The 27,559-nt window shown below is 39.7% G+C and overlaps 1 protein-coding gene across 1 annotated transcript; it reads right to left on the bottom strand.

Annotated features, from left to right (window-relative positions):
- Positions 1-1,229: 1,229 nt before the first annotated feature.
- Positions 1,230-27,559, bottom strand: ccdc71 (coiled-coil domain containing 71). Its single transcript, XM_030778632.1, has 2 exons — positions 27,507-27,559; positions 1,230-2,343 (listed from the first exon to the last, which is right to left on the bottom strand). The coding sequence occupies exon 2, from the start codon at positions 2,293-2,295 to the stop codon at positions 1,255-1,257; it is 1,041 nt and encodes a 346-aa protein (XP_030634492.1). The 5' UTR covers positions 2,296-2,343; positions 27,507-27,559; the 3' UTR covers positions 1,230-1,254.

The raw sequence follows: 27,559 nt of genomic DNA on the forward strand, positions 1-27,559 counted from the left end.
ACAAATGCCTCGATGCATGGCTGTGAAGGAACACTTCACTGTCGGGATAACAATTAGACTGTGCAAAACAGAGTAAAAACTTGGAAAGTCAACATGGCTTTAATTTATATTTTAAACAAACTGATTAAATTTGAATGAGAAATTATTTTTTTAATCTATTGAAAAAATAAATCAAATTCTCCATTGAACCATTTTTGTCCTCGAAATGTTTTTGCCTCACAGTTCAAATGAAGAATTTCATATGCTGAAATGACAGTATTACCCATTTCCTGTTACAGTATTTTCTAAAAACTTCAACAGCTTGGATATAGAGGATTTATGAGAGCCCCATAATAGCAGACAGGACAAAGCATGGCAAAATTATGTGAAAAAGAGAAACTATTTATGCAAATCAGTAAATCCTGCCAAATCAAAGCTGTCAATCAGGTGATAAACATGAACGGTTCACATTGTTGAGAAAAAAATGATCCCAACTGAAAATGGCTCACAGTTTGACAACAGACAATAAACAGGGTCAGGTGAGGTAGGGCATGAGCCCCTACTATTTATTCAGTCCAGAAAACTAAGGCCTTTTTATTTTGCTCTCAAAAGGAATCCATAAAAGTGCCGATCTGCAAACACATACAAGTACAAATAAAATGTTGAGAAGTCTATGCTTTAAGACTCACATATTACAAAACAAGGAAGTCCAAAACTCAAATATATTTTTATTTTACAGGCATCCAAGGATAGAGAAACCTCTTTAAAATTACAACTTATAAATAAGGTAGTGCCTAACAACTCAACAGCAGTATGTACTTAACAAGAACAAATAAAGGCTTATGCCTTGGAATTTATGTTATGAGGCAGCCAATTCATGTTCTATTCATACAGATTCTGTGAACACTGCATAGTAATGAAACACACTGCAGAGTAACTTTCCTCAGATGCAAGAAACAAAAAATGAAAAAAGGAAAGGAAAAAAAGGCACTGAAAAGGGTAGTGCCCATCCTCTTCCCTCTCAAGAGAGAAAAAAAAAGAAAACAGACAAACTTCAAACATCGCAAAGATCCCTTTTTTTGGGACATGGGCTGGACAGTCATTGTTCAGCGGTGCTTAACATGGGATAAGAAGAGTATGTCATTACAGTATTCTCATCCGCATAAATACAAATAATGGGACAGCCCCCAGCAGTGCGGTACTACAAAAAACAAAAACAAAACAAAAAAAAAACAGATGCTTTTTGTTAAATCACTGTAGATCTCATGCAAGAGTCTATACAGAGTGAGCAGTGAGCGGCTGAATCTTTATCACAGGGGACAAATTCACTTGTAAGATCTTTTGTGCCTTCCTCCTCACTTCTTCCATACTGAAGGACTCGTCCACTTTGATTACTTTCAAGTGTAAGCCGTTTCCATTTAGTCGAGATACCCCTTGACTGTTCATTAATAACATGGACTGAGATCCACCTAAGCCTTGGCATTTCAGCCTTCTAATTGAGTCGCTGTCCCTCCAATCCACACCACTACTCATTTCCCCCAATTCTCCCAGCATCATCTGGACCTTTTTGTAATTGCTACTCTCTTTCATACCAATGTCATTTTGACAAATAGCAGGTGCAGAGTCACCAATAAGGGTAACATCCACTTTGGCTGGACAAGACACAGCGCTTTTGTTATCTAAAGCGACTACTCTCGATGTCTGACTGGCACTTTCCGAATGCGGGTGAGGTATCCCCGACAAAGAAGGGGGGCGCGGTGAATTGGACTTGGCTGTCCCCTCAGAGTTCACACAGTGAATCTGCAGTCTTGCTGTGTGGCCCCCAGAAAGTCCCTTTATGCTTGTTAATTTCAAGCACTGCTGTGCCTGACTAGATTCTTCAGGTGTTACTGTCGATTTCGCAGCCATGACAGTCTGTTTAATAGAGTCTACAGATAGATTGGTCAGGAGGATCTTAGGTTGATTTTTTAAGATGACTTCAGCTGTTGAATTAAGCAGAGTGTAATTGATGTCCTTTTTCTTGATTAGAGGTTTCTTCCCTCGCTTCTTAAAAGCTTTCTGTACCTTTGGGACTTTGAGGGGGTGTGCTGTGCAGGATTTGTATCCGTATACGTCTTTGCTCCTAAGGACAGTGGGCCTGTGGCCTTCCTCTCTAAGTTCCTGAAGGAAGGACACCATTTGCCTCTCGGTGTCCAGAAGGTCCTTTGATAAAGGGTTAAACACTCTCAGGGCCTCCTCAAGAGCAGTCTGTCCAGCTGTGGCAAACCTGGACCAGGAGAGAACAGCCCTCTCCCCAGCTTGTTCTTCACAACTCATGGCAAGCCCTCAGGTGTGATGAAGGCTTCAGCTGATTCATCAAAAGTCCTGTGAGATTGAAGAGAATATTAAAACAGGGCCATCATGGGCAATTGTTCCTGTTTGCTTTGCTGCTCTGATCAGGGGTGAAGAGTGCAATAACACTAATCAGAACACACCTTACAGTAGAAATAATACTGTCTACATCAAAATCCTGGGTGGTAGCAGTATACTACTGACCTGATGTAAGTACAATGTCATTATGTAATCCAAAACTAACTGTTCAACCAGCCAGACAGCCTGGATATCCTGTACTACTTAATTTAACAAATCCAGTCGATTGAACAGCGTACCATTTACAGCAGCTTCAGTTACAGATGTTGTGGACAATTTGACATAAGCCTTACCCCAGTGTTTCAGAGCATCAGAAAGTTCCTTGATCCACAAATTGGGCATTATTTTTGAAGATTTTCTTTTTCCAACTATAACTTGATAAGACTATAACTAAGACTTTGATTATGATTTAAAGGAAAAAAATCACAATGCAGAACATTGTAAATAGTTTTTTTTTTTTAAGAAATGAACTACTAAAACTTATTTTCCAAAAAGAAGAACCCCCTAGCTTGCAGTGACATATACATGAATATAAATTTACTAAAGAACCAGCAGCCCAGCCTGTCAGTGGAGTGTGAAAGCTTAGAAAGTCCAATAATGTACAAAACAGTCATTCCCAGGAGCAGAAATGAGAAACACTGCAAAAGAATAATAGAAGAAAATCTGACAATAACAAACTTCACGTAAATAAACTGAAACTTCCTGAGCCTGAAACAGTGGAAGGGCAGTGAGAGCGAGGTGGGAACACTCAGTCCACATTAATGCAAGGACACACATTTACTTCAGAACAGAAATGCCTCTAACTTGTGGACAAGGTTTAGATTTAAAATGTCTGACTGGACAGAAGAAGCATTACTTCAAGAAACAACTTATGTTAGCTGAGCCAAAGTACAAGCAATACAATCCAACTCTAAATGAGTCATATGCATGATGATGATTAAAATGTGTGTCTTTGACAACCAAGCTCTCCACAAATGGCACCAGTGTCAAATAAAAAGAACAACTGATGGACTACTAATGCATCTCTTACTGAATTAAAAAAACAAACAAAACAAAAAACACCAGGTTCTGATTTACACCACAAATAATGTTAACATCCAAACATTAGATTACACTGATTTTTGGGTGTCACCTAGCCCTAACACAAACACACACCCACAGGTATACAGGTACCTGTAAACTTTTGAATTGAATGGTTGAATGGGTGATAAGTGCCCTCTCTAGAGGGTGACCAAAGATGTCACTTCAGGCCAGACACTGCATTAACCCATCATCCCTTCCATGCTGAAACATTCATCCTGAGAATGAGGAAGTCATAAAATAATGTCAGTTTCACACTCTGTGACTGACATATCACACATTAGTTTGGACTGACCAATAGAGAGAGGTGACGGGTGTATCACAGAAGGGACCAGAGAGACGGACTGAAAAGTCCTGACATTCCCCTCAACCAGAACTATTTAGTCCATTCAGTCTGCTCAATTTGGTTTGTATATGCTTCTGGTCAGCTGAGGATTGCAAAAATTATACTGACACTGTTGTCATGGTAACAAGCCTCATTACACAGGAACCTGACTGATATACTGGGATGTGCTGAATTTATTGACTGCTATCGATGGAAACTGTGCATATAAAACTTAAAAAAAAAAAAAAAGTATGCCACAGGGATAGATGCCTGTGATTATAAAATTCATCAACACTTTCAGCCTCCTGATCTCCAGGTGTTTATCTGTAAACACTGGGGTGACTGTGGGTGCATTTAACACTGCCACTTGAATCTACTGTCAACATAGTAAACAACTTGTTTGTTTGCTAAATAAAACATCATGGTAGTTGATAAATAACTGGCTGGGTCATATTCTTTCCCTATCAAATATGAATGGAAGCAATGTCACTGTTCTTACTTAATATTAGCAAAAATTATAGGGAGACTCAGTTAAGTCTTCTTATGCTTGTGTTAGCAGTGAAGATACACCTGGATCGGGTAAAATGTCCACATGAAACAACTAACAGGGCTTCCACATACTGGTTTTCAGTTATACTAATAGCTCAATACTGTGTTCCACATACACGAACCATCACATGGTTTGAATGTGGCGTCGCAATGACGTTCCTGCTGTGTTATGCCTTCAAACAAACAATGCATTTCCTGGCTCAACTGTGTGCTTCTTCATGCAGTGCAGGAAACTGTGACTGTTAGCAGAAATGCATTTTAAAAGGGCTATGACTGAAAATAGGCACCGTGACACAGACCACAACTCAGGAGTTGAGTTTCAGTTAGTTAGCTAGAGTGTCCCTCTATGAAACAGAAACCTCTATAAAACTGCAAGTTTTATACAAGTTTGCACAACTTAGTATTTTAAAGCAACCCAGTCTGAAACATGTCATTGACTGTAATGTTAATTACCAGCAACCCGCTCACTTGACACAAGTGAGTCACAAGTGAGGATACTGACCAGTGGCAGGTGTATACTTTACATCTTTTTTTATTTTTTTGCACTGTTAGCACTGGTGTTTGCAGTGATCATATAAGCTCAGGAATAGAGGATTATGCAATGACAGGACTGTGGCAAAATTACACAGAGGTAGTTGAAGAAATGTTGTTTTACTGAATTTGGTAGAGCAAGTGTTATAATCTGTTAAATATTTTTCTGTTTAAAACCTTCTTGAACTGTAAACATAATTCACCAGGTGTATGTTTTTCATACATTTTCAGTGACAAATCTGTTATGCAGACACACCAATACATTCATCAGTAATTGGTCCATTTTGTTCTTCAAATATCATTGGTATTGCATGAAAAAACTGAATATGATTTGAGCCCTGGATCACACATCCATCCTATATTTTCCTTGTCACATTAAAACAGTAAGACTCCCCTGCAATGGCTGCTTTTGTATCTACAGATGACTTCAACTGTACATTCCTAGAGAAGGTATATTCAGACCACACCACAAATTCTGAGCTTCAGTCTTTCAAATATTTTGATAGGATTCATGGGCACAGGTCGGTAAACACACACTGGGTATCCTGGGTTCAGTGGTGCAGTCTGATTGTATGCTCAGACTCTTTCTAGAAACATGCACAACAAATGGCCTTGGATGACCCAATGAGAAAATCTCTTACAACTCCTCCGCTCATCTGATCTTCACTCAGTTTAGGACAAGTCATTGGTCATTCTTTGTTCTTCCAGCATGGAGAAAAAGTGTACAACAGTCAGAATGCCTGCATAACCCTTTCTCTAATCCTCTGCAGCATCAATTCCTTTTCAGAAGTTTAACCTTGGGTGTAAGAATAAGCATCTGTGTCTTCATAAATGTAATAGGAAGCACAAAGCACATACGACTTCTATGGCAGTAAGCAGTGTGCTGACATTTTACAGGATCACACTGCAATGAGCAGGATAAAAGATACTAACAAACAAGTAACTAATTTCTTCACTTTCCTAGATCTTGAAGTGCAAACTGAAACATCAAACAGTAATGTGTATTGGCAGATATATCCAAAAATCAGATGATAAATGCTAAGATTTTTTCAGGAATCCTGTGGGTCACAGGATTCCGGGGAATTCCCACGGGATGGGAGTCAGTTTCACTATTCATCAGGTGACTGGGACGGGACAGTAAAAAATTCTATCGGTTGGACGGGATTCACAATAGTAATAGGTCAATTTTTACACATAAATATGCAGTAATATAAATAAAATAAATATGGTATCTTCATTTTGAACATAATGCCAGTTGTTCTGTTGTCTTTTTTATTCTCTTCTGTCTGCTCTGGTGGCTGGTTGCAGGCAGCCACCTGACCAGTCCATGTTGTGTGTGGATTGACGATGCATGGTGCAGCCACCAAAAAAATGCCATTACCAACAATGGAGATTGGGGGAAGACAGTGTTGCAACGCAGAGTAAAGGACAAAGATCCATGTATCACACTGACAGAGCTTTTGGGCAAGGCTAAAGTTTCAAAAAAGTTCCTAAGAGTCGAGAGTGATGTTAAAACTCTGTACACTGTAAGATGTGTAAAGTAGAAAATAGTGCAAAACCCTCTATACCTGTCAAGCCCACCCTCTGGGGTATGTTGAGGGTACAGTCTTTCTGCTCTTATTTTAATTTTTTTTTTCTGGGAAGTTGAAAAGTTCCTCACAAAAATGTCTAACTGGTCTGCCATTGTTCCAGGGATTAGGACGGGACAGGATTTTTTTTTTTATTCTGTTGGGACGAGACAGGAGTATTTTTGTGGGAGTGGGATGGGACAGGAGTGAAAATCCACTCCCATGTCACCCTGAAATATACAGTGTCATTTTTGGAATGCAAACCACATGTGACCAAATGATCGAGGCAAGTTTACAGTTTGAAGCATGAGGTCTGTGGTTGGCCTTAGAGAGGGGGGAAGCGCATCTGTATAGTTATAATCAATTGGATAAAAAAAACCCAATGTAGAGTTTCACCAGTAGTGTTAAATGTGTTATGCAGACATGACTCATTCCTCTTTGGCACATTTGCCTCTGATATTCTACAGCTACATGGTTGACTTCAGACACTTCCTATTTGGAGGCTTAAATGCATCTTCTATGACTTTATACTTGGATTTGATATCCATCACACATTTCTATCAAATAGTCAAGACCTGCATCAAAACACATTTGCATTATTCTGTTACTGTGCTGGCTAGCTGTGTCTTGATGGTTGTATTCTTACTTGTCAGTTACTTCAGCAGCTCCCGTGCAAGTAGGGTCACAGCAGTGCATCAGTTTCAGAGAGAGAAGCGAGACTGATATCACCATCTCCATCCCCCGAAAAAGAAATTAAAATCAGCGGCATGGGATTACTTTGGATATTCCAAAAATGAATGTGGGGTTGTCCTTGAGAACGGATATCCAGTTTGCAAAAAATGTGGACGCAAAGTGGCTGCTAAAGAAGAAACACAAACATGTTCACCCATCTTCAAGAACACCATCCTTCCGTGCAAATCAAAGTATGTGTCCCGTTCATAACGTCAATCCTTAATGAAAAAACGTGTGAACGTTTAAACACCACTAATAAAATGCGCGGTCGAAACAATTTTCCACATCCCGACTCCCGGCTACATCTGCACTGTCTGTCTGTTCGCCAACCTCTGACTTACAAACAGACACACACTGACCCCGACCCTGACCTAACCCTATAAAGAAACACAGACTTTCCTGGCTCAGCTGGCTGACATAAGTGAGTGCGTGTGTGAGTTAAAGGTACATACAGGATCAGTCTGGATGCGCTGTCGCGCACCTACAATAAATTGGCAACTATTCTGATAATTATTTAGAGCACTTGTAACGGCATTTCTCACTATTTTCAGAATTTTTACAAACCAATCAATCAATCTCTAAATGGAGAAATTAATCAGAAAATTAATCCATAATGAAAATAATCATTAATTGCAGCTGGATACAAAATAGTTCAAAAGAGCACCACCTCAATCAACTACAACAGTAAAATCCTGCTTTTACATTAATGCAGGAGTAATAATAATAATAATCTAATGATATACTATTACATATTGTAACAGTCACAGAGGACATTTTTCTGCATTGAGTACTTTTAAGTACGTTTTCACAATAATACTTACGTACTTAACATTTTCAATGCAGGACTTGCATTGAAACAGAGTAACAGAGTACTTTTAGTGTGGTACTAGCACTTTTACTTAAAGGATGTGAATATTTCCTCAAGCGGGTGCTAATATGTAGACTAACATGCTTCAGTTTTATAACATGTTAGTTACATGCTATTTTTCACCCCCTGGTCCAACTCAACCATCTGTCACACAGTCACTTGCAAAGGGAATTAAGTTAGATACCACATCGAAACAAGCCAAAGAACTGAGTCATGCTGTAGAGTATTTTATTGCCAAGGACACACCCTTAAGAGTAGTGGAATAACCTGGCTTTCTCACCTGATGAAGAAGGCAGTCCCAATGTACAAGGTGCCATCAAGGTGAACATACTTTGCCACTAATGAAAGAGGTGACAGCCAGTGCTGAAGAACAGCTGAAGGAAGCTGTGTGGTATTCAGCCACCACAGACCTGTGGACCAGCAGTAGTGTAGGAGGGGAATCACTGATAAGTTTTATAGTCTACTACCTCTCCTCAGACTGGCAGCGTAAGTGCCATTTTCCCCTGGAAGACCACACCTCAGAAAACATCTCAAATGTTTGAAAACATGCTCCAGGATTGGAAAATTCCAAAGGAAAGTCTGTGTGGAGTTACCACAGACAAAAATATGAAGGCCTTTTTAGAGTTCCCTTATGTTTGACTCACTTGTTTTGGCCACAATTCAAATTTGGCCTTTAACAAAGTCTTGAAGATCCAAAGGGTAGAATCTGCAGTCAGATCATGCCTGACACTTGATTCAGGGATTTTCTTGGTGTTGGAAAAAGAAGAAAAAAAAGGCAGACCTGGAACTCCCTGAGCATGCCCTAATTCATGATGTGATAACAAGGTGGAGATTAACTTTTGAGATGCTCTCCAGGTTCCTGGAGCAGCAAAAGGCTGTCTGCGCAGTACTGGCTGGCAAGAGGAGTACATGGCAGCCAATGCCAAAAGACAGTGACGCTGCTGCTCTCTTCTATTCACCAGACAGATGTAGCAAGTATTGGGGGAGGACTTGCTAGAAGTGAGATACACAGAGCGGGTGGAACGAGTGCTACAAATCTCCTGCTTTGTGGAAGCCCAATTTAAGGGAAGCTTCTGTAAAAACCTGGATAATACAGTTGAGGGATGCATGGAAAAAGCCATGAATCTTGCAACAGCAGTGTCTCCATGCAGAGAACAGCCTCAAGCAGAACGGAAAGAAAATGAGGCAGGAGAGGGAAACAGCAGCACCACCACCACCACTAAGAGGAAAGAGGAAAATCTGTCTGTGGTGCCATTTCATCCAGGCAGAACAATGCAACCTCAGGAAATGACAGCTTCCATGAAAAGGTACTGTCTGAGGTGAAGATGTACACGTCTCTTCCTACCATTGCACTAACACTGACCCTCTGGCTTGGTGGGAAAATGCATGCTGAAGCAATGCCTCTCTTGGCAAATGTGTCCAGGAGGTATCTCTGTATCACTGCCACAAGTGTGCCTTCAGAGAGGATGTTCAGTACAAGCGGAGACATTGTCACCATGCTTCCATTTCTTGATCATAATCTGGCATGAAAGGAAATCAAGAAATACATGCTGCTATGATGATCTGATCTCAGGAAAACAGTAACAAAAAGGCACTTTTTTCTCTCCCATTTATGTTGTTCAAAAGGAAATTCAGTTTGATTTATTTATTTCTAAGAGATTTCTTTTTTTAAAACATCCTGCACCTTGTTTCTTCCAATTTCTTTTGTTCAAACGAGAGATGTACAACTTTCATTTATTTATTTAGTTTCAAACGGGAGATTTTTTACACATACTTGCATTAAAAATTTGTTTCAAGTTTCAACTATAATAAAGTGTTTGTTCAACAAGAAAAAAAAAAACCTTCTGTTTTCATTCCTTTAAGCATCATTGTAACTGATAACTGTGAAATACCGTATACCACGATACCGTGATATTTTCTGAGACGGTCATCATACTGTGAAAATCCTATACTGTTGCAACTTTACGTGCAAGTTAAATTTGTGTGGTATAAAAAGGCAAATATGCCTTTGGTATGTCTCATCCCACAACTGCTAGGTAACGACAATTTCGCATTCCTGATTACCCTGGAGAGAGTGCACTGCTTGGGAAAACCCTCACACTGGATTAGACCCATCATCGCAAAATTCTTAACTACAGGGAAAAAGACAAGGTACTCACATTAGTCAGAGAGAAGGGGGAAGTGTACCTTGATAAAAAGCGAATTTTCTTTTACAGACTATAGCATTGAGATTCAAAGTTAAGAGGAAACTCCAGGAGAAAAACATTGAATATGCTAACCGTGATTCGGCTAAACTGCAGAACAGACATAAAGGAGGATTCAAACACCTCTCGACAGCATCCGAAGTTGAAACTTTCCTCACCGAGATGAAGAGGGAATAGTGGGGTCTTTTGACAAGGACTCGCCATGTCACCTATGGCTAATAAAAATGGAACATTCATATCTGACTATTCAAATTTGCAGAGGGTGTTTTCACTATTCATTGTTTGGAGGCAGTGATCTAACAGTCAAAGGCATACATAGTCATTAAGGATCTCTAAATTGATATACTCAAAGCCATCATTATTTAGTTATTTGATAGGCTGACCTTAGTATTTGGCCTTAATGTTCTGTTACTGGTCAATATACAACTTACCTGATTCTTTTTTTTTACATCATGTTGTAAAATTGTTCTCTTATAGGGTTTGATAATAATTCTATTTACTAGCAACTGTTGAGGCTACCCAACCAGTTTTGAAGTATGGTAGCCTACCCTATATTTTTTGTTTGGGGATTTCTTACAGGGTGGGTTCTTTCTGGGGTTGTGTATGGTCTCCAATTTATATTTGTTTCATCACATCCAGTAATCGTAATACTAAAGTTTATGTCCAGAATTAGGTCATTGCATAGTTGGAGGGGACTTTAACCTGGTTTTAAACCCATGGACTTCACCTAAAATCACTCTCACTATCTAGCCTAAATCAGCAGTAGCCCTAAATCAAGAAATGAAAGAATTGGGATTAAGTGATATGGCGATCACGCCATCCCAACCAAAAAGATTATTCAATTTATTCTAGCATTCACAACACCTATTCAAGAATTGATGTTTTTGACCTCAGACTATTTCATCCAGAATTAAAACTTGCTCCTACTTAGACGATAAAGTTGAAGACAGAGTTGGGTCCACCTAAGTCTGCCTCTCATAGATAGAGATTCAGGGGTTACTTGCTGAAAGATCCAGAATTTACTACTTTTATGAATACTCATATTAATTTATACCTGGAAACCAACTTGAATTCCTCTTCTCGCTCCAATGTTAAGGCATACATGAGAGGGCACCATCATGTCATATGGGGCATATAAAAATAAAGTAAGGAGGGAAACATTACCCTCATTAGAAAATGATATTAGAATATTGGAACATGACCATGCCATGACAAAAACCCCTGAATTTCTTAATACTTTAACTCAAAAATGGGTCTCATACGACAACTTATGCACCAGTAAAGCTGAAGCAGCTATGGCAAGGACAAAATATCACTGTTACGAATTTGGCAACAAAACAAACAATCTTCTTGCATGACAGCTTAAAAAGGAAGATTCTGAAAAATATATCCACTCCATTAAAACAGAGAATGGTAGATGCGTGGAAGAGCCAGAAGATATTAATTTGGAATTCAGAAAATATTACTAAACTGTATGAAACTGAGCATGACACTGAAAATACTGAAAAGTTTTTGGATTGATTACCTCTCCCCAAGATTAATACAACAGATAAAGACCTCCTTGATGTTGAAATATCTGAGGGAGAGGTGCTTCTTGTCATCAACTCATTATCGAATAATATGGCGCCGGGACCAGACAGATTCCTGATTGAATTCTTCAAAACATTTTCCAAAAAAATTACTGACTCCTCTCACCAACATGATTAAGGAAGCATTAGAAAATCAAGCATTGCTGTATTCATTAGAGGTTGCGACAATAACATTGGTACCCAAACCACTCACTCATTATCTAAGCCGCTTATCCTGATTAAGGTCGTGGGGGGTGTTGGAGCCTATCCCAGCTCATAGGGCGAAAGGCGGGGAAACACCCTGGACAGGTCGCCAGTCCATCACAGGGCAGACACACAGACAAACACACTCTCACACACACACATACCTACCTAACGGCAATTTAGTCTCCAGTTCACCTAACCTGCATGTCTTTGGACTGTGGGAGGAAACCGGAGCTTCCGGAGAAAACCCTCGCAGTTCACACAGAAAGGACCCTGGCCGCCGGGCCGGGAGTCAAACCTGAGACCTTCTTGCCACGGGGAGAACATGCAAACTCTACACAGAAAGAATCCTGGCTGCCTGGCCGGGAATTGAACCCGAGACCTTCTTGCTGTGAGGTGACAGCGCTACCCACTGCGCCACCGTGCCGCCCCTACCCCACTCCTATAGGTCCCTTAGTTTGCTGAACTCTGACTATAAGGTTTTACCCAAAATAATTGCTTTACGATTTTGACAAACCGGATTTGTCAAAAATAGGCAGGGAGCAGATAACATGCACCAACTGTTTCATATAATAGATGCCGCACAAAAATTAGAACATCCCATGGTGACTATCAATGGACACAGAGAAGGCGATAGAATAGAACCAAGATTCCTTTGGCAGACCTTTGAAGCTAAGAATTTTGGGGACACATTTACTCAATATATCAAGACACTCTAATGTCCCTAAGGCTCAAATTTTGACAAATGGAGTTGTGTCGGATGCCTTCACACTCTCTAGGGAATGTAGGCAGGGATGTCCGCGCTCACCTGGATTATTCTCCCTTGCCATTGAACCACTAGCCATTGCTATCCATTCAAACCCATCCATCACTGGCATAACATTTGGCGTATGAGCACAACCTCTCTCTCTATGCAGACAATCTCTTATTATTTCCAACTAATTCTCTTCCCCATCATTTCAGCTTCTTAAGGAATACAGTGCAGTCTCAGGTTATAAGATAAATTATTCAAAAAGTGAGGCCTTTCCAATCAACGTACTGGACAACGATATCAGAAATCCCTTCGAATCCTTGTGCCCCGGTGGCTTTAAATACCTGGGTATTAATGTTGGTGGTTCCTTTGGTAAAATCTATCAAGAAAGCTATGTGAAGCTGCAGGACCAAACTAAAATGGAGCTTCAGTGGTGGATGGACTTACCACTGTCATTCATTGGTAGAATCAACACAATTAAAATGAATATATCTCCCAAATTCGTCTATTTATTTCATTGTATCCCTTTGAAGATTCCTATGCATTTTTTAAAGACCTCAAAAAAGCAATATCTACATTTTTATGACATAACAATACCCCAAGAGTCAAGTTCACCACACTTAAGGCACCTTATGCTAAAGGTGGATTATATCTCCCAAATTTCATATGTTACTACCTAGCTTCTCAGTTCTGTTTGTTGTGGATCTGGTTGCATTAAAAGAACAGTGATGTGAGATGGGTCTCAATAGAACAACACAAAATGAAAACTACCCCACTAACAATTATCCCTTTCCTGGGTTCAAGAAAGAAGCTTTCTGTGATAACAAAAAAATCTGTTTCTTTTGGGTACCTTTGGTGCATGGCGGGAATCTCATGCATTTCTGGGTCTAAATACATCGTTAGGTTACTTGTGAACACTCCTTTTAAGGACGATCCTAACATCCCAAGTCCTATTGTTGACAGTGTTTTTCAAAGTTGGATTAGGAAAGGTATCAAAACAATTGGAGATTTGTATATTAATGGTATATTTGCTTGTTTCCTCCAATTATCTGAATTATTTGACTTAACAAGACATATTTATTGCAAGTACCTACAAATCAGACATTGGATTAGAAGTCAGTCATCGGGATCATTCCCTAACATACCTGAGGAGTCCCCATTTTAAGCACAGTTGCTTGATACCAAGGGTTTAACATCTTCCATATACAGTACTCTTAATAATAACCTCCCAGCATACAATAAATCTTTGATAAAACAAAAATGGGAATCTGACCTGGAGTGTTCTTATGAAGATGAGGACTGGTGTACTTTCAGAGAGAACACAGTCTGTATTGATATCCACCAAACAGACAAATTCAATATAGCATCTTACACAAAACATATTACACTTCTCATAGACTAAACAAGCTTAACATTGGGGTTTCTTCCATGTGTCAGAGGTGTGGAATATTCATTGGGACTCTCATTCATATGCTCTGGATTTGCATATTTTGTACTTTGCATATTTGCATTAAATATAATTACATATATAAAAGAGGCATGACTACAAATAACAATCATGACTTAAGACCAAATATACGAAGAGTAATGAGCAAAAACATGTTTTTTCTTATTATAGTGCACCTAAAAGGTACAATAGGGCAAATTTGACTGGACTCCCTTTAGGCAGGATCTTGAGTCAGTCGACCAAGTTTGGTGTACAAACATCATAGCGTTGCTGAGACATGGGCTCACCTCCTGTTTGGCAGTTTTGCTGCCAGTTTCGATTGGCTGTTATGGTCGAATACTTTGGAAAATCAAACATCCATGTGCTAACTTTGGTAAGTCTGAAGATCATCTGTGACAAATTTGATGAAGACTGGACAAAGTTTGTCCATGGAGCAGTGAAAAAACACTTTTTTTTATAAAATCCAAAATTGCAGAAAATCCAATATGGCGGAAGTTGACGTCATTGAATGCAATGAACTCAGCTTGACCCAAGGAAACCAGCATTACCTCATTTTTGAATTTCCCTCAAATGGCTCAAAAGAGTCATACGGGAACTTCGCCACCGATTGGTTGTGACTTGGGCTGAACGATTAATTGATTTCAAATCAAAATTTGAAATACTGCGATTAGCAAATTGCCATGGCTGTGATTTAGGATATACATTATGCAGCGCATCTGACCCAGGGTTTAAACTGTCGTGTCCTCCTTGTGTGACAGTCATGCTCACCAATCAGAAGTGCCGTGCTCCTCATGTACCAGTCCTGCTCACCAATCAGAGGTGACCCAAGGAGACTGCATATACACCCACCAACATCAAACACATGAAACCCAAAGAAAAAGTTACATTCATGGTGCAGAAAAATGGCCTCCGTTGAGCCAGAAGAAGAAAAGCAGCACATCGGTAGTATGGGAGTATTTTGGTTTTGAGACGGCAGATGTGCAACAAAAGAAGGTATTGTGCAAGGCCTGTTGTGGAACAGTCACAACATCACAAGTCAACTCAGTGCTGGATATCGGTAAATAACATTCTTTTGATTACAGATTCTGCAATATTTAGATGCTGCTCCTGAACCATAAGTGAATGACCTATCTATTTCAGTGTCAGTGATTGCTTACAGAAAGGTCCTATTATTTTCTTATTGGAATTGTTTTATTTTTTTATTATTATTACTTTACTGATTTAACTTAACAGTCACAGCTTTTGTGATAATGGTTCTATGTTTGCTTGTTCTATGTTCTATGCCAGTTTAAAAAAATGTAATGAATATATGTTGGAAGCAATTCATATCTATAAGTTCTCATCCTTGCATTAGAATATAGAGCAGTTAATATTTTTATGGTGGCTCATGTGGTAATGCTCCATCTTATGTTTTAAATCTATTACACAGAGAATACTGAACTGAAGCTTGACCTTAACTTATATTGCAAATGTACATCTCAGATGTACATCTCAGAGATCGCACACATACACTGTGAGCAGTGAATTTGACCTCTGCATTCAACCCATCCGTACACACCAGTAGCAAGCGCACACAACCACTAGGTGCAGGAGCAGTGGGCAGCACACCTGCGTCCGGGGGGCAGTTGGGAGCCAAGTGCCTTGCGCCAAGTGCCTTGCCCAAGGGCACTTCAGCTGTGGATATTTTTCTTGCCAGTCCTAGGAATCAAACCAGTCACCTTTTGGTCACAAGCCTGCTTCTAACCATTAGGCCATGGGCCACCCAAATCACAATTGGAATATCTCTGAGGAAAATCGCAATTAGATATTTTATCCAAATCGTTCAGCCCTAGCTGTAACAGACGAATGCTTTCAATAATCAATAATGCATCTGATAACTTTTGTGAGGCTTAGTCTGAACATCATCTGTTCCAGATTTGAAGATTAGACAAAGTAGCTCCACTATCATTCCAATCAAAGATCTGTGCAATACTCCAATATTGTAACAAACCAGGCCCTTATGAACTCACAGCCCTTAATATCCTCAAAGGTTAACTGAAAAAAGGTTCGCTATGGCATCTCTTATTCACATTAATTCAGAGCTCTTTTTTGAATAAATATTTATATGCACCTCACGTAGCCTATATTCCTGTATGTAACGCACTTTGCCATATGGAATATCAAACAGGCCACCTTCTGCCCACTCATACTTCAGGCCAACCAGTTAGCCTAACTGATTGATGGACGAATTCTAACTAAACAGTATATAAATGGCTGACACTGCAGTGCGCAACTGGAGTATTGTGGCTAAACTGATTTGTGGTGATGGTTTTGATGGTTTCACTAGAAAAAATTACTGAGAGACCACATATTTAAGCTGCTTACACTGCTGTCTAGCTTACTAATAAAGATAGAGACTGCACATTTATGGCTGCAACGTTACAAAAAAATTACTGTCTGTAACCAACATCTTTGCTCACTTGAAGTCAGCACCCTCTAGGAATGTAGCCTTCAATTAGACTAGGTAAATTCACATCGAGTACAATGGGATGCAGTTCCAGGACAAAAACAAGCAATTTGACATATTGGTTATGTGAGTGACACTGGAAACATTACTAGATTTTACTCAAACTCAACAGTTCATCCAGATGATTTATAGCTGTTCAACAAAAAATGTTCAGTGTGTCTTCCAATTATCAAAATGTTGAGGAATTATAAACAGATTGCGCCTGTGCCAAAATTTGATAGAGCACAATATTCTTTCAGACTTCCATTTACTGAGCAGCTGTTCAGATGCAATAAATTTCCAATGTGATTTCTGAATTTCGCAAAAGGTATGGTGAACATAAGAGTTTTGTTTAGGTGACTGACTGATGTTTGTGAGACATCCTGTATAAAATTTGGAATGGAATTTGCCTAAACTTGTCACAAAATCTGCAAAACTACTTAATATGACAGTGGAAAGATTCAGAAATCATGACAGCATTTGTGGAAAACAAAACTGAAAAACTGCTTTAGAAAAGAGGAACAGTAGACTAAGCTCACCATTACGGATTTCGGACATTCGACAAAACAGCTGCTAAAAACTGTCATTCAGCTGCCTAAAAAATTACCACAAAACCATCATCGGTAGAGAGACATTTATTAACATTTTATTGCTTCTCAAGTAATTACCATGTTGCAGCTGTGTAAACTCACCCCTTCTTTGTACCCTTCTTTAAACCCCCCCCCCCCCCCCCATCTCTTTCAATGTCCCTTTTCCTTTGATGCTTATTTCTGTCTTATTGCCTCAGGCCTCACTGGGTTCGGGACCAGCACACACCAAAGGTACAGCAGTTTCCCATAACACCTATCAAACACCAGGTTCGACAAGTTGTTGCAACTTCATCCAGTCCATTTGATCACATGTTGAGTGTTAGCCTAAGTGCTATGAAGACCAGATAACCTTATAAGACAGCACCCTGTAGTGAACTAAGCTCAGACAGTGCCACAGGTGCCATTTGCATTCCCCCCACTTGAGGTTACATTCCTTCTCTTGTTTGCAATCCGTATGTAACAAAAGAACACTTAACTGACCCGTAATGGAGACCAGGGACAGCTGTAACATGGGATGGTTGTAACAGCTTGAATTCCTCCAACCAGAAACAAGCTAGAATGATTACACTCACCCTGCACATGCTCAGTTAGATTGTCTTCTTGCTTACAAAAAAGGAGTCACATCTGAAACTCCCAGAGAAAGTTACCAGAAAGGTAAAAACACAACTATTTTTTGCATACTGTCCTGAGATCAAACATCTAGGAATCCAAACAAGTATTATTAGAATCACTGCTTTGTAAGCTGAAAACAGAAATAACTACATGTTTCAAACTAGCAGTCAGGCTACTTCACATGAGGTGAAAACATGGCTGGGGAAACTGCTTGGGAGTGCAGGGAGTTAAGAGTTCATTGTTTAACCCACTGTGGCACTGGTGGCATCTTCTATGTCACTTGCAGCATCCTCCCCTGTCACACCATGTGTGGAGCCTGAGCCTGAGCCTGAGCCTGAGCCTGAGCCTGAGCCTAAGCCTGAGCCATCATCCTCTGCTATGGATACGACCTTTTCACCCAGGTCCATCCATCCACATCCAAAAGCTGGACCAAGAAAGCAGACCACAAAGGGGAGGAAAAGAAGAGAAACCACTGTCCTTACAGACGCTCCCATGAAAAAAAATAATTGGAGGCTGAGAAAAGCAGGTCTAAAGCTGAGAGAAAAAAGAATTTCAGGACTCATCTGATGAGGATAAATTCTGCACCGTGTGCCTGGACACCTACTCCAGGTCAAGGGAGGTCTGGCTCCAGTGCTGGTCCTGTAAAACCTGGGCACACAAAGACTGCACAGATGCAAGTGACTTTTACACTTGCCACAACTATGACTCAGAATGCTTCCATCAATGTGGACTACTGGTTGTTCTCAATTCCAGTTTGTCAGTGAAGCTGCTAGCACAAGTAGTGAGAGTGCTGACAAAGAAATTCCTCCCAGGACAGAAGACCACAGTTTTGCACGAGTGGACCTCTTACAAGCAGCATGTACTATCAGGATCATTTAAGGTTGGTAAATTATCTAAATTAACATGATCTGAATTGATTTGTCTCGTCTGTCAGAATTCCTTGTTTTGATATCTGTAAATGTTTCAATTACACTGTTTGGTCTTTTGCTGTACCTTGGCTAACCTCTGAAGGATAAGACACAAATTCAGATCATGCAGCTATTGGCAAGTGAAAATGACGAATGGGCAGAAACTGACCCAAACCTCTACCTTCTAGCTGCAGCAGGTCTGGTCATCCCCGTCGCCAGTATAAACTGACAGAGATTTTTCAACCATGAACAGGATATGTCAATTTTATCTTTCTTTCAGCACTAGGCTAAATATATTCTGCATCTAATTTCTGTATAGTTAATTTAAAATCAAGGGTCTGGTTTTCAGGTCAAAAATATATTGTGAAATATATTATGAGAAATTAATAGAAATATTCAACAAATCACAATATTGTGTTAAAGGTCATACATGTTGTTTGTCACATGTATTAGACCATTTCTGTGCCAGCAGATAATGCTGGCCCTTTCCACCGGCTACCACAACAAGCATATTCTAGACTTGCAGGAAACACTGTACAGCCTCTTTATAGTTAAACATGCCTGTGTACAGAGTAGCCACTGTTCCATATTTCATACAGTATGCAGCTGTATTCTAAATGTGGTGAGGATAAGTCACTTACAGTCTGTTACTAGTTAGTTCATCTGTTTAGCCTAAAAGTTTGTGTGTCGCAGGGCTGAGCGATAAAATGATAACAATTATTGCAATATAATTTTCCTCAATAGAAATATAACAAATGTTTGATATAATTAGTTTCCATGCTTAGATAGCTTGTACAGAAATGAATCACAAACTGCCAGTCATGTTGCAGGAATAGAGGTATGCAATGTGCAACTTAGGCTGCACGTGAGAGGTATAAATTCAGGCCAGCATGTAGTATTGTTTATAGACATAGTGGCTGACAGGCTTGTAGCTGGAGCGGAATAAGCAAAATAAGCGAAATGAGCGACACTGAAGAAAAAGCAGTGCCCATCACCAGTTCGAAGGACAAAGACATCGTTGAAAAGAAAGGTCACTCAACTTCAGTGGTTTGGAGATATTTTGGCTATTTACAATCCGACAAAAAACAGAGCAGCGTGCACTGCAAACTGTGCCGAAGACACATGCCATCAAAGACAGGCAACACCACAAACCTGTTACATCATTTGAAACAATATCATCCGTTAGATCGCACAAAAAGAAATTACAGTCACAAACGAGTGTTGTTAAATTAGTGGACCCTTGACAAGTACCAGGCCAGTACCCAATGCAATGGCCCCGCAGCAAATAATCATATCAGCATTTTCCAGCACCATACCTTATGACAAAAAAACGAAAACATAGAAACATCACAAATGCAATTGCATTGCAAAAGACATTGTTCGCATTAGCACTGTCAAAAATGAGGGATTCAAGAAGCTTATCAAGAGTCCTTGGCCCCAGATACAAGCTACCTTTGTACAAGCTACCTTTGTCTATTTATTGTTTTATTTACTGACATTACCCTTTAAAACTTTGCAGCCTGAGCCACCTTACATGTGTGCTATAATCACACTGCAGTCCTTAATTTTTCTATTAAGATATTTATTTTGTTGAGGGAAAGCAACTGAAAAACATTTTCATGCTGGAAAAAGATTTTAGCATTATAATTGTTTTGGATGTTCTAGCTCAGATTTGTAAAACGTTCCGCTGTTTGGCAAGTGTTTGTCATGTTCTGACCGTAAAGAGTAGTTTAACACCACAAATTACCCAGTGTTTCCTGTGGCTCAAGAGGTTTGGCATGGGGGCAGTGTGACTGGGGGAGGGTGTACTACTACTGAAAAATGCAGACATCAGACCATTACTATGAAAATCATTCCTTACAAATATTTTTATTTACATATTTTACCCAGTAATTTCGTATTAGAAACTTAGGCTAACATGTGAAGTATGGTAAAACCAAGGCTTGAACCTTGGAGTATTAGGCCAATCTGGGTCCTCTCCAGACTTCCTGGAAGAGAGCCAGGATAAGAGTTAAACTAACCCAGCTTGGACCTAAGAGAGCGATGAGAGAGATGCGTCGTCGACCCCATCTAACTAAATGCCTGCTCTGTTTACCTACACCGTCTGTTTTTCTTTTCCTGGGAAAATGGCCTACCTAAGTAAGCTCACTTTATTACAGATTTATAAGACTGTCCGCTAAATGACAATGTAACATGGCCTATTAGTGCCGTTTACCAACAGAATTCCATAATGCATACACGGGGATGGATGCGGGATTCAGGCTTCCTGGATGAGTAACCAAGGTGTTGGATTAGATGATTGGTTGGATTGATTTTTTATTGTCGTGGTGGCAAAGATTTTGGTATGGCGGGCTGCCACGGAGAAATGTTACCAGCGGAAACACTGTTAACCATCTCGTTTCTTCAACTTTCACTCAGGAGCAAAAATCTGCCTTAACTTGATTTGACATTTGTCGCGATAATTATCGATATCGACTGTTATGAAATTTTTAATCGTGATAACATTTCTGGCCATATCACCCAGCTCTAGTGTGTACGTAACAAATGTACCGTAGCTCCATCCTACGTCCATTCCATTCAACAATAAATTCATTCTATGCTATTTGAATTTGATTGTTTTTATAGATGCTGATATTCACGTTTCTGTACTCTGAGTAGATGTTATCATTCCCTGGTTTACTGAATGTGGTTGTGGCAGAGCCATCTTAGGCGAAGAGGCAGCAGGAGTCAAGCTGGTGGTTAGGGGATGATCACCCAGTGAATTTATTTATGTGCCAAACACACAAGTAAAAATAAAGAAAAAGGAAAACCAAACCAAAATAAAGAATATACACTATTTCCAGAATTCTTGCAGGGAGAAAACAAGACAAAGCCTGCGATAGCTTTTCCAATTATTGTATCACTCTAGCACAGAATTTGCACACCTACTCAAAACAACCCCTGTCTAAACCAAAGTGGAAGACTTTTATGGTTTAAAACAGGATATGATGCAGGTGGACTACCTGTGCAATTCACAGGACTTTTACTTTAAAATGCCTAAGTCTGTGACATACGGGTTTCCTTTACGTCACTGACGCAATTCTCACACCCGGGAAATATCAAACAGGTAGCCTAAGCAACAGATCTTACAATCACACAACTTAGATTCAACACCTATATAAAGACAATACAACATAGCCTAACATAGCAGTTTAACAGTAACATGGAGATAGTGTAATGACAAATTGAATCATTGGCCAACTTAATCGATAGAGTCCAATGACAATGATCAATAAAGTTTTTGCTTACAATCCAATAAGAGTTTGCATTCAGTCCATGTTATACTGTGAATGTGAATGTGTATGCTAGTGCGTGTAAACCAGTCCTTTTGTATAAAGAGTTCATGCGCACAAACAGTCCATACGTGATGGAGATTAGATCTGTTACAGTGGTCATCCAGGAACTGAGTTATCTACAAGATACTAGAATCTGAAGAGTGTTATTGAACTGGTAACATTAAATGTTGTTGTTTAATGTATGTTAATGCGATAGAAGGAACGTAGAAACCTTCTAAGTTCCAGAAGTCGTCTAGAGTAACTGCATTTTAACTGGCTTCAGATTCTCAAGCAAAGTTTTGATTAGGCTACAGCTAAATTACATTAATATTCATCCTAATATTCGCGGTGAACCATTAACTTTAACCTATCTATACCAGACAGTGGCATGTTATGAATCACAAAATTAGGTTGTATGGTAAAGCTGCTACTCAGAGTCCACTTTTAACCACAGTTAAGTCAGTACACAAAAATGCATAACTCTGTTAAGTACAAAATCTGACGAAGCACAAATCCAGCATCCTTGAGAGATGAAAAGTCTCAATGTGTGATGAGGCATCTTTTAGTATCTTTCCAACAACCAGATAGATTTACTGTTGCAGAAAGCAAAAGGCCTTCAACCTGTTACCACTGTCAAAGATGGTGGTGGACCATCTCATGGAAGTCACTAAGGCAAGGAACTACTCAGAATGGTTGAATAACTGACGAGTATGAAAAGATTTGATCTGATCACTTAGGCCTAGACCTTATCTTCCAAACCATGTCCTCAAAATCTTTCCATATTCTGAAATGATAACACAATCACAACATCATGGAAGCTTCCCATGAAGATTTGGAACATGGAATTTCTACCTTCACAGCCCAAAACACAGTTCCTTCTGAAAGAATGATACAATATTCCACTCAGCAAAGTGCAAAACCTGTATAACAGCATTCCAAGAGGGTCTGAAGATGTTCTAAGGGCAAACAGTGACCAAACTCCTAATCACTTGTTAGATATTTGTTTACTGTTTAGTGTTTCCATTATTTCGTCCATACTCCACATATTAGAGCCAAAACTTGTATCACAAAGTGCATGTTCAAACCATGACAAAAACTGACTAACAGGGCTTGAATATTAATCAAGTTTATTTAGTAAATCATTATTTTTACTTCTGTAAAAGCGTTTGTAGTGTGTTCAGCAGAAGACAAATTAATGTTTAACAGCTTAGGTACATTCAGGCTAGCAAATTGTAACTGGATTAGCCAAATTTGGGCAAAAACTGTCTCCAAAGTCATCACTCAAGCTAACCTGCTGTGACAGTTAAAAAAAACAAACAAAAAAAAAAACTAAAGTAGTAGTAATCTAGCCTATACCTATGCGTACAACAGGTCAGCTAGCTTCCTCACTGAGAGGGTTCCTGAGTGGGGGATAGAGAAAAGATCTTAGGCCATCAGGTACTTAAATGCTCACAAAATCTATTTCTTCAACACTTAAAAGACACACATAAAAAATGCAAAGACCGCAAAAACAGTACACACCAAATACACAGGGGACTGATTACATGGACAACTTCAAATACTATGCATTTAATTTCATGCAGAAATCCGAGGGGTAAAATGTCTGGTGGCATGGGTACTCTCAAAACTTGACATCTAGGACAAAGAGGAGGAAGTACACAACACTTCATCAGCAGGAAGTCCTACTGAACATGTTTGCATGACAAAAAAAAAGAAAGAAAAGAGCCTTGCTTGTTGTAGTTACCATTAGCTAGCCTAACATAAGTAAACTAATTACGCACTTCAATCATCACAGACAGCTGCGCAGCTTATTCTTGTTTGCCCACTATTGGTGCACTGTTGCAATGAGGAGAAAATAGTTTGAGGTGAAGTCTGTGTTTCATTCATTTAAAGAAGAAAGTGTCAAGGAATTTTATAATTTAGTTGACATCAAAACCAGGAACAAAAAAAGAAAACATTTTCTAACATTTCTTGTGGGCTAATAAAGGATGCTCTAGCCTATGCTTCTGTAAAGAGCAGTTCATTAGCTGGGCATGTCACAGAACTCACATAGAGCTAACGTAGTACTACATTATGCACACATGTGACTCTAGCTCTGGTGACTCCGCGTATTAAAGCAGAATACGTCATGAGGCGCTTTCGCACCGGAGGAACTTTTCCATAGTTCTTAGAACTGTTGGAGAAAGTACCCCCTTTTTCGCGTGTTCGCACCACAGGAACTTAGAACGATTATAGTTCTTAGAACGCTGTTTTGAGGGGCTTTTTTAGCTCCTACTTCAGGGTAGGTACTTTCTCAGCGCAATAGGAACCTTGTGACGTAGGTGTACAGCCATTGGTCCAGACGCAGGTATACGATGATTGCAACCGCCATTTTTAAAGATCCGTGCAAAATATAAAGTCTTAGAACGTATTTCATTTAGCTTTTGATATTCATGTCTCAAAATGTCTGGAATTGTAGGAGGGGGCACATAGTTTTATGTTTTATTTTACCAGTATTTTATGTCGCCCCACAATGACCATTTTGCAACGTCCAATGTATATTTGTGCATTGAAGAGGTAGCGTACACTCCGCTTCGGTAGGTGCTTGTGTGTCCGCTTGTGTGGCTGTGATCCGCATTTTAACTTAAAATAAGAATGTGTTTATCCAGCTTACAATTTTAGGGCTGCGCGGGGAAAAAGGAAAAAAAAAAAACCACGATGCCGCGAGCAAGGGTCAGGCACTAGCGCTATGCTAGCACCCGAAATGTACTATGCCTATCAAGTCATTCACTGCTACTGCGGTGGTAAATGCATAAATGCATTCGGAAATTATTTTTTCCATTGGACTGGGTCTATCGCCATACAGTTTTATTTTCGTTAATTAGAAGGCAGTTATAGGTTCTCTCATGTGCAATCAATATTTCTGTCATTCAAACTCAATAAAACTCATTGCGTATACTGTAGTCTAGTTTGTCGATTTCTTTTGCCGCAGTAATGGTTCTTTTTTTCCTTTTGGAGGTATTTAAAAGGTCTTAAAAGTCATTAAATTTGTACTTCAAAATGTGCAGCTATCCTGGTTAGTCGTAAACAACAGCTCTTAGCTGCTATACCCTCGGCCGGCTTACGTCACTTCAGCGTTCCCACTGGCGGTGCGAAAGCAAACAGAAAAAAGGCCCTAGAACGAATGTAGTTCTAGGGGAAGCTCTACAGGGGGTAGTTCCTATCGAATTAGACCCCAGAACTGTTCGGTCCGAAAGCGCCTATGGTGTGCCAAACTGAGGACCACACCGAATTAAGCCTAGTTTATACTCGCTGCTGCCACCCTTGCACACGATGGGACGTGCCAAAAGTGATGTCAAAATGACATCAAGGCGGTGCGCTTTGGTGTCGTTTTGGCTGGTCATGCACCTCTCAATTGTTGTAACCTGCCGCACGTTGCGCATAGCAAAATGGGCGAGCTGGAGGCAGGAGTCTGTGAGCAGGTCCATCTTTGCATTTTTGGAAGGACCTCGGCAAAAGTGAACGGGCATGACTTTCACAGTCCATAACTAGCCTACACATTCTTTATAACCTACTGCTGAACTGAATGACAGACCCCTCTTATCGCAACTGTAGCATACTCAATAACCAAGCCAGTCCAATCCTCCGTTCTTTGTTTGCATTGCAACAGGATATGTAATAAACCACAATACACCATAGCTGCATTTCTATTCATCAAGCACACTTTAACTAGAGGTAGCGTAAAACGCATGCCCTCTCATAACAAACGCACAATAAAATGCTGTCACAACACTAGCTGGGTTTCCATCCAACCATTCAATGCAAATTAACGCTTAAACTTCACATCAAATCTTTTAAGTCGCATAAGAAATTTACTCACTGGAAAGAAGTGATCAGTATATGGTAAAATGATAGGCTACTGGCTGATGGAAACAGGTTTTAGTTGCATCAACAAGGGGTTTGTTGTGATTTTATCAGGTAGGCCTATTTCTGTGCACAACTTGTTTGCCCACTTCTTTTGCGTTCTTTTACGTCCTCTTACTGCCATTTCAGCTGTATGGATTGAATTTTTCTCAGCAGCGACACCTATCATTTAGGAGATGACTGCAGCCACTCAAGTGAACCCCAAGCGCGAGTATAAACGGTTATGGCGCTGTGTTGATGTCACAGCTCACGTGCTGTGCGACCAATGCGTCCAGTATAACAGCGCCTTTGCATAACAGCGTTGATGAGGCGCCTAACTGGTCCAGTTGTGTTAAAGTCACAAAATATGTTCATAAAAATATATGTTTACAACATATATTTTTCTACAAAGAGAAACACATTACATAGTTCTCTCATCTCATAATACTGTGTGTTGTTTTTTAATTTTTTATTTGTTCGGTATGCTACCCTTGTCAATGGCAATGAATTCCTAGATAATAACTGTTGAGAAATTTCGCGGCAAGTGTTCATCGCACACACAGCGATTTTCGGGAGATAAGTGTATGCTGGCTTTTTACAAATACTATAAAACATTCACTTCCTATGTTGACCGGTCTGAAGGAATGCCATTTCAGACAAAGTCTTTAAGGTAAGGGTATAATTCACAGGGTCACTGTCTTCCGCTGAATTGAAGTTGTCACCATCGTCTATTGAATTAGTTTTTCGTTGACTAAATTTAGCTAGCTAGCTACCAGTTGTAACCCAGCTGAACAGCCACCTAAAATAGCTAATTAAACAAACGAAACATTTAGCTCATGGTGTCACGTAACTAGTTGCCAGTTTAGCAGTCCATTCAGAAATATACGGAACCGATGTTAACAGCTTCTAAATTTAAGCATCCAACAAACTTTTGCGTAGCAGCATAGCAGCAATTGATTGAGCTAACCTGGAAGACAAAATTGGTAACCAAGAAGAGACGAACGCAAAGCTCTTCCGCGTAACAATCCCGCAAACTATGACCACTGCTGCTAAGAGTTGTCAAGCGACTAAAGAAGAACCGTTATCGTAATGGTAACAAAATCAGATTTTGAATATTTGGGTAACAAGTCCCTTCCATTAGCCCTCAGCTAAGGATGCAACACAAAAGAATGGAAGGGGAGTAGCAAGCAGTATTTTTAAATAAGCGGGTGTGGAACAAATATTCCGACGTTATTTGTGAACGTTTATACAAAGCTAGCCATTATGAAATTCGTCTATCAACAGACCACGAAACAGGATGATAAGCAAGCTAACAATACCAGCCATTACTTTGGTGGCTACTTGAAAAACTAACGCGTTTGCTTCTTATCATGCTTAGGATGAAGGAGTACATACGAAGGCTTAATCTTTCCTTAATCTGCCCTGATCATCTTTACATTTGGCATTTAAAATACTTTACTAAACACAAATCGCAGACACTACAGCCATTATGAACCTTACCTCCAATTTGGTAGTTTGGTTTGTGTAGCAACGAACCACTAGGTCCAGCTCCC

This window comes from Chanos chanos, chromosome 6 (assembly GCF_902362185.1).
Source record: "Chanos chanos chromosome 6, fChaCha1.1, whole genome shotgun sequence".
Lineage (NCBI taxonomy): Eukaryota > Metazoa > Chordata > Actinopteri > Gonorynchiformes > Chanidae > Chanos > Chanos chanos.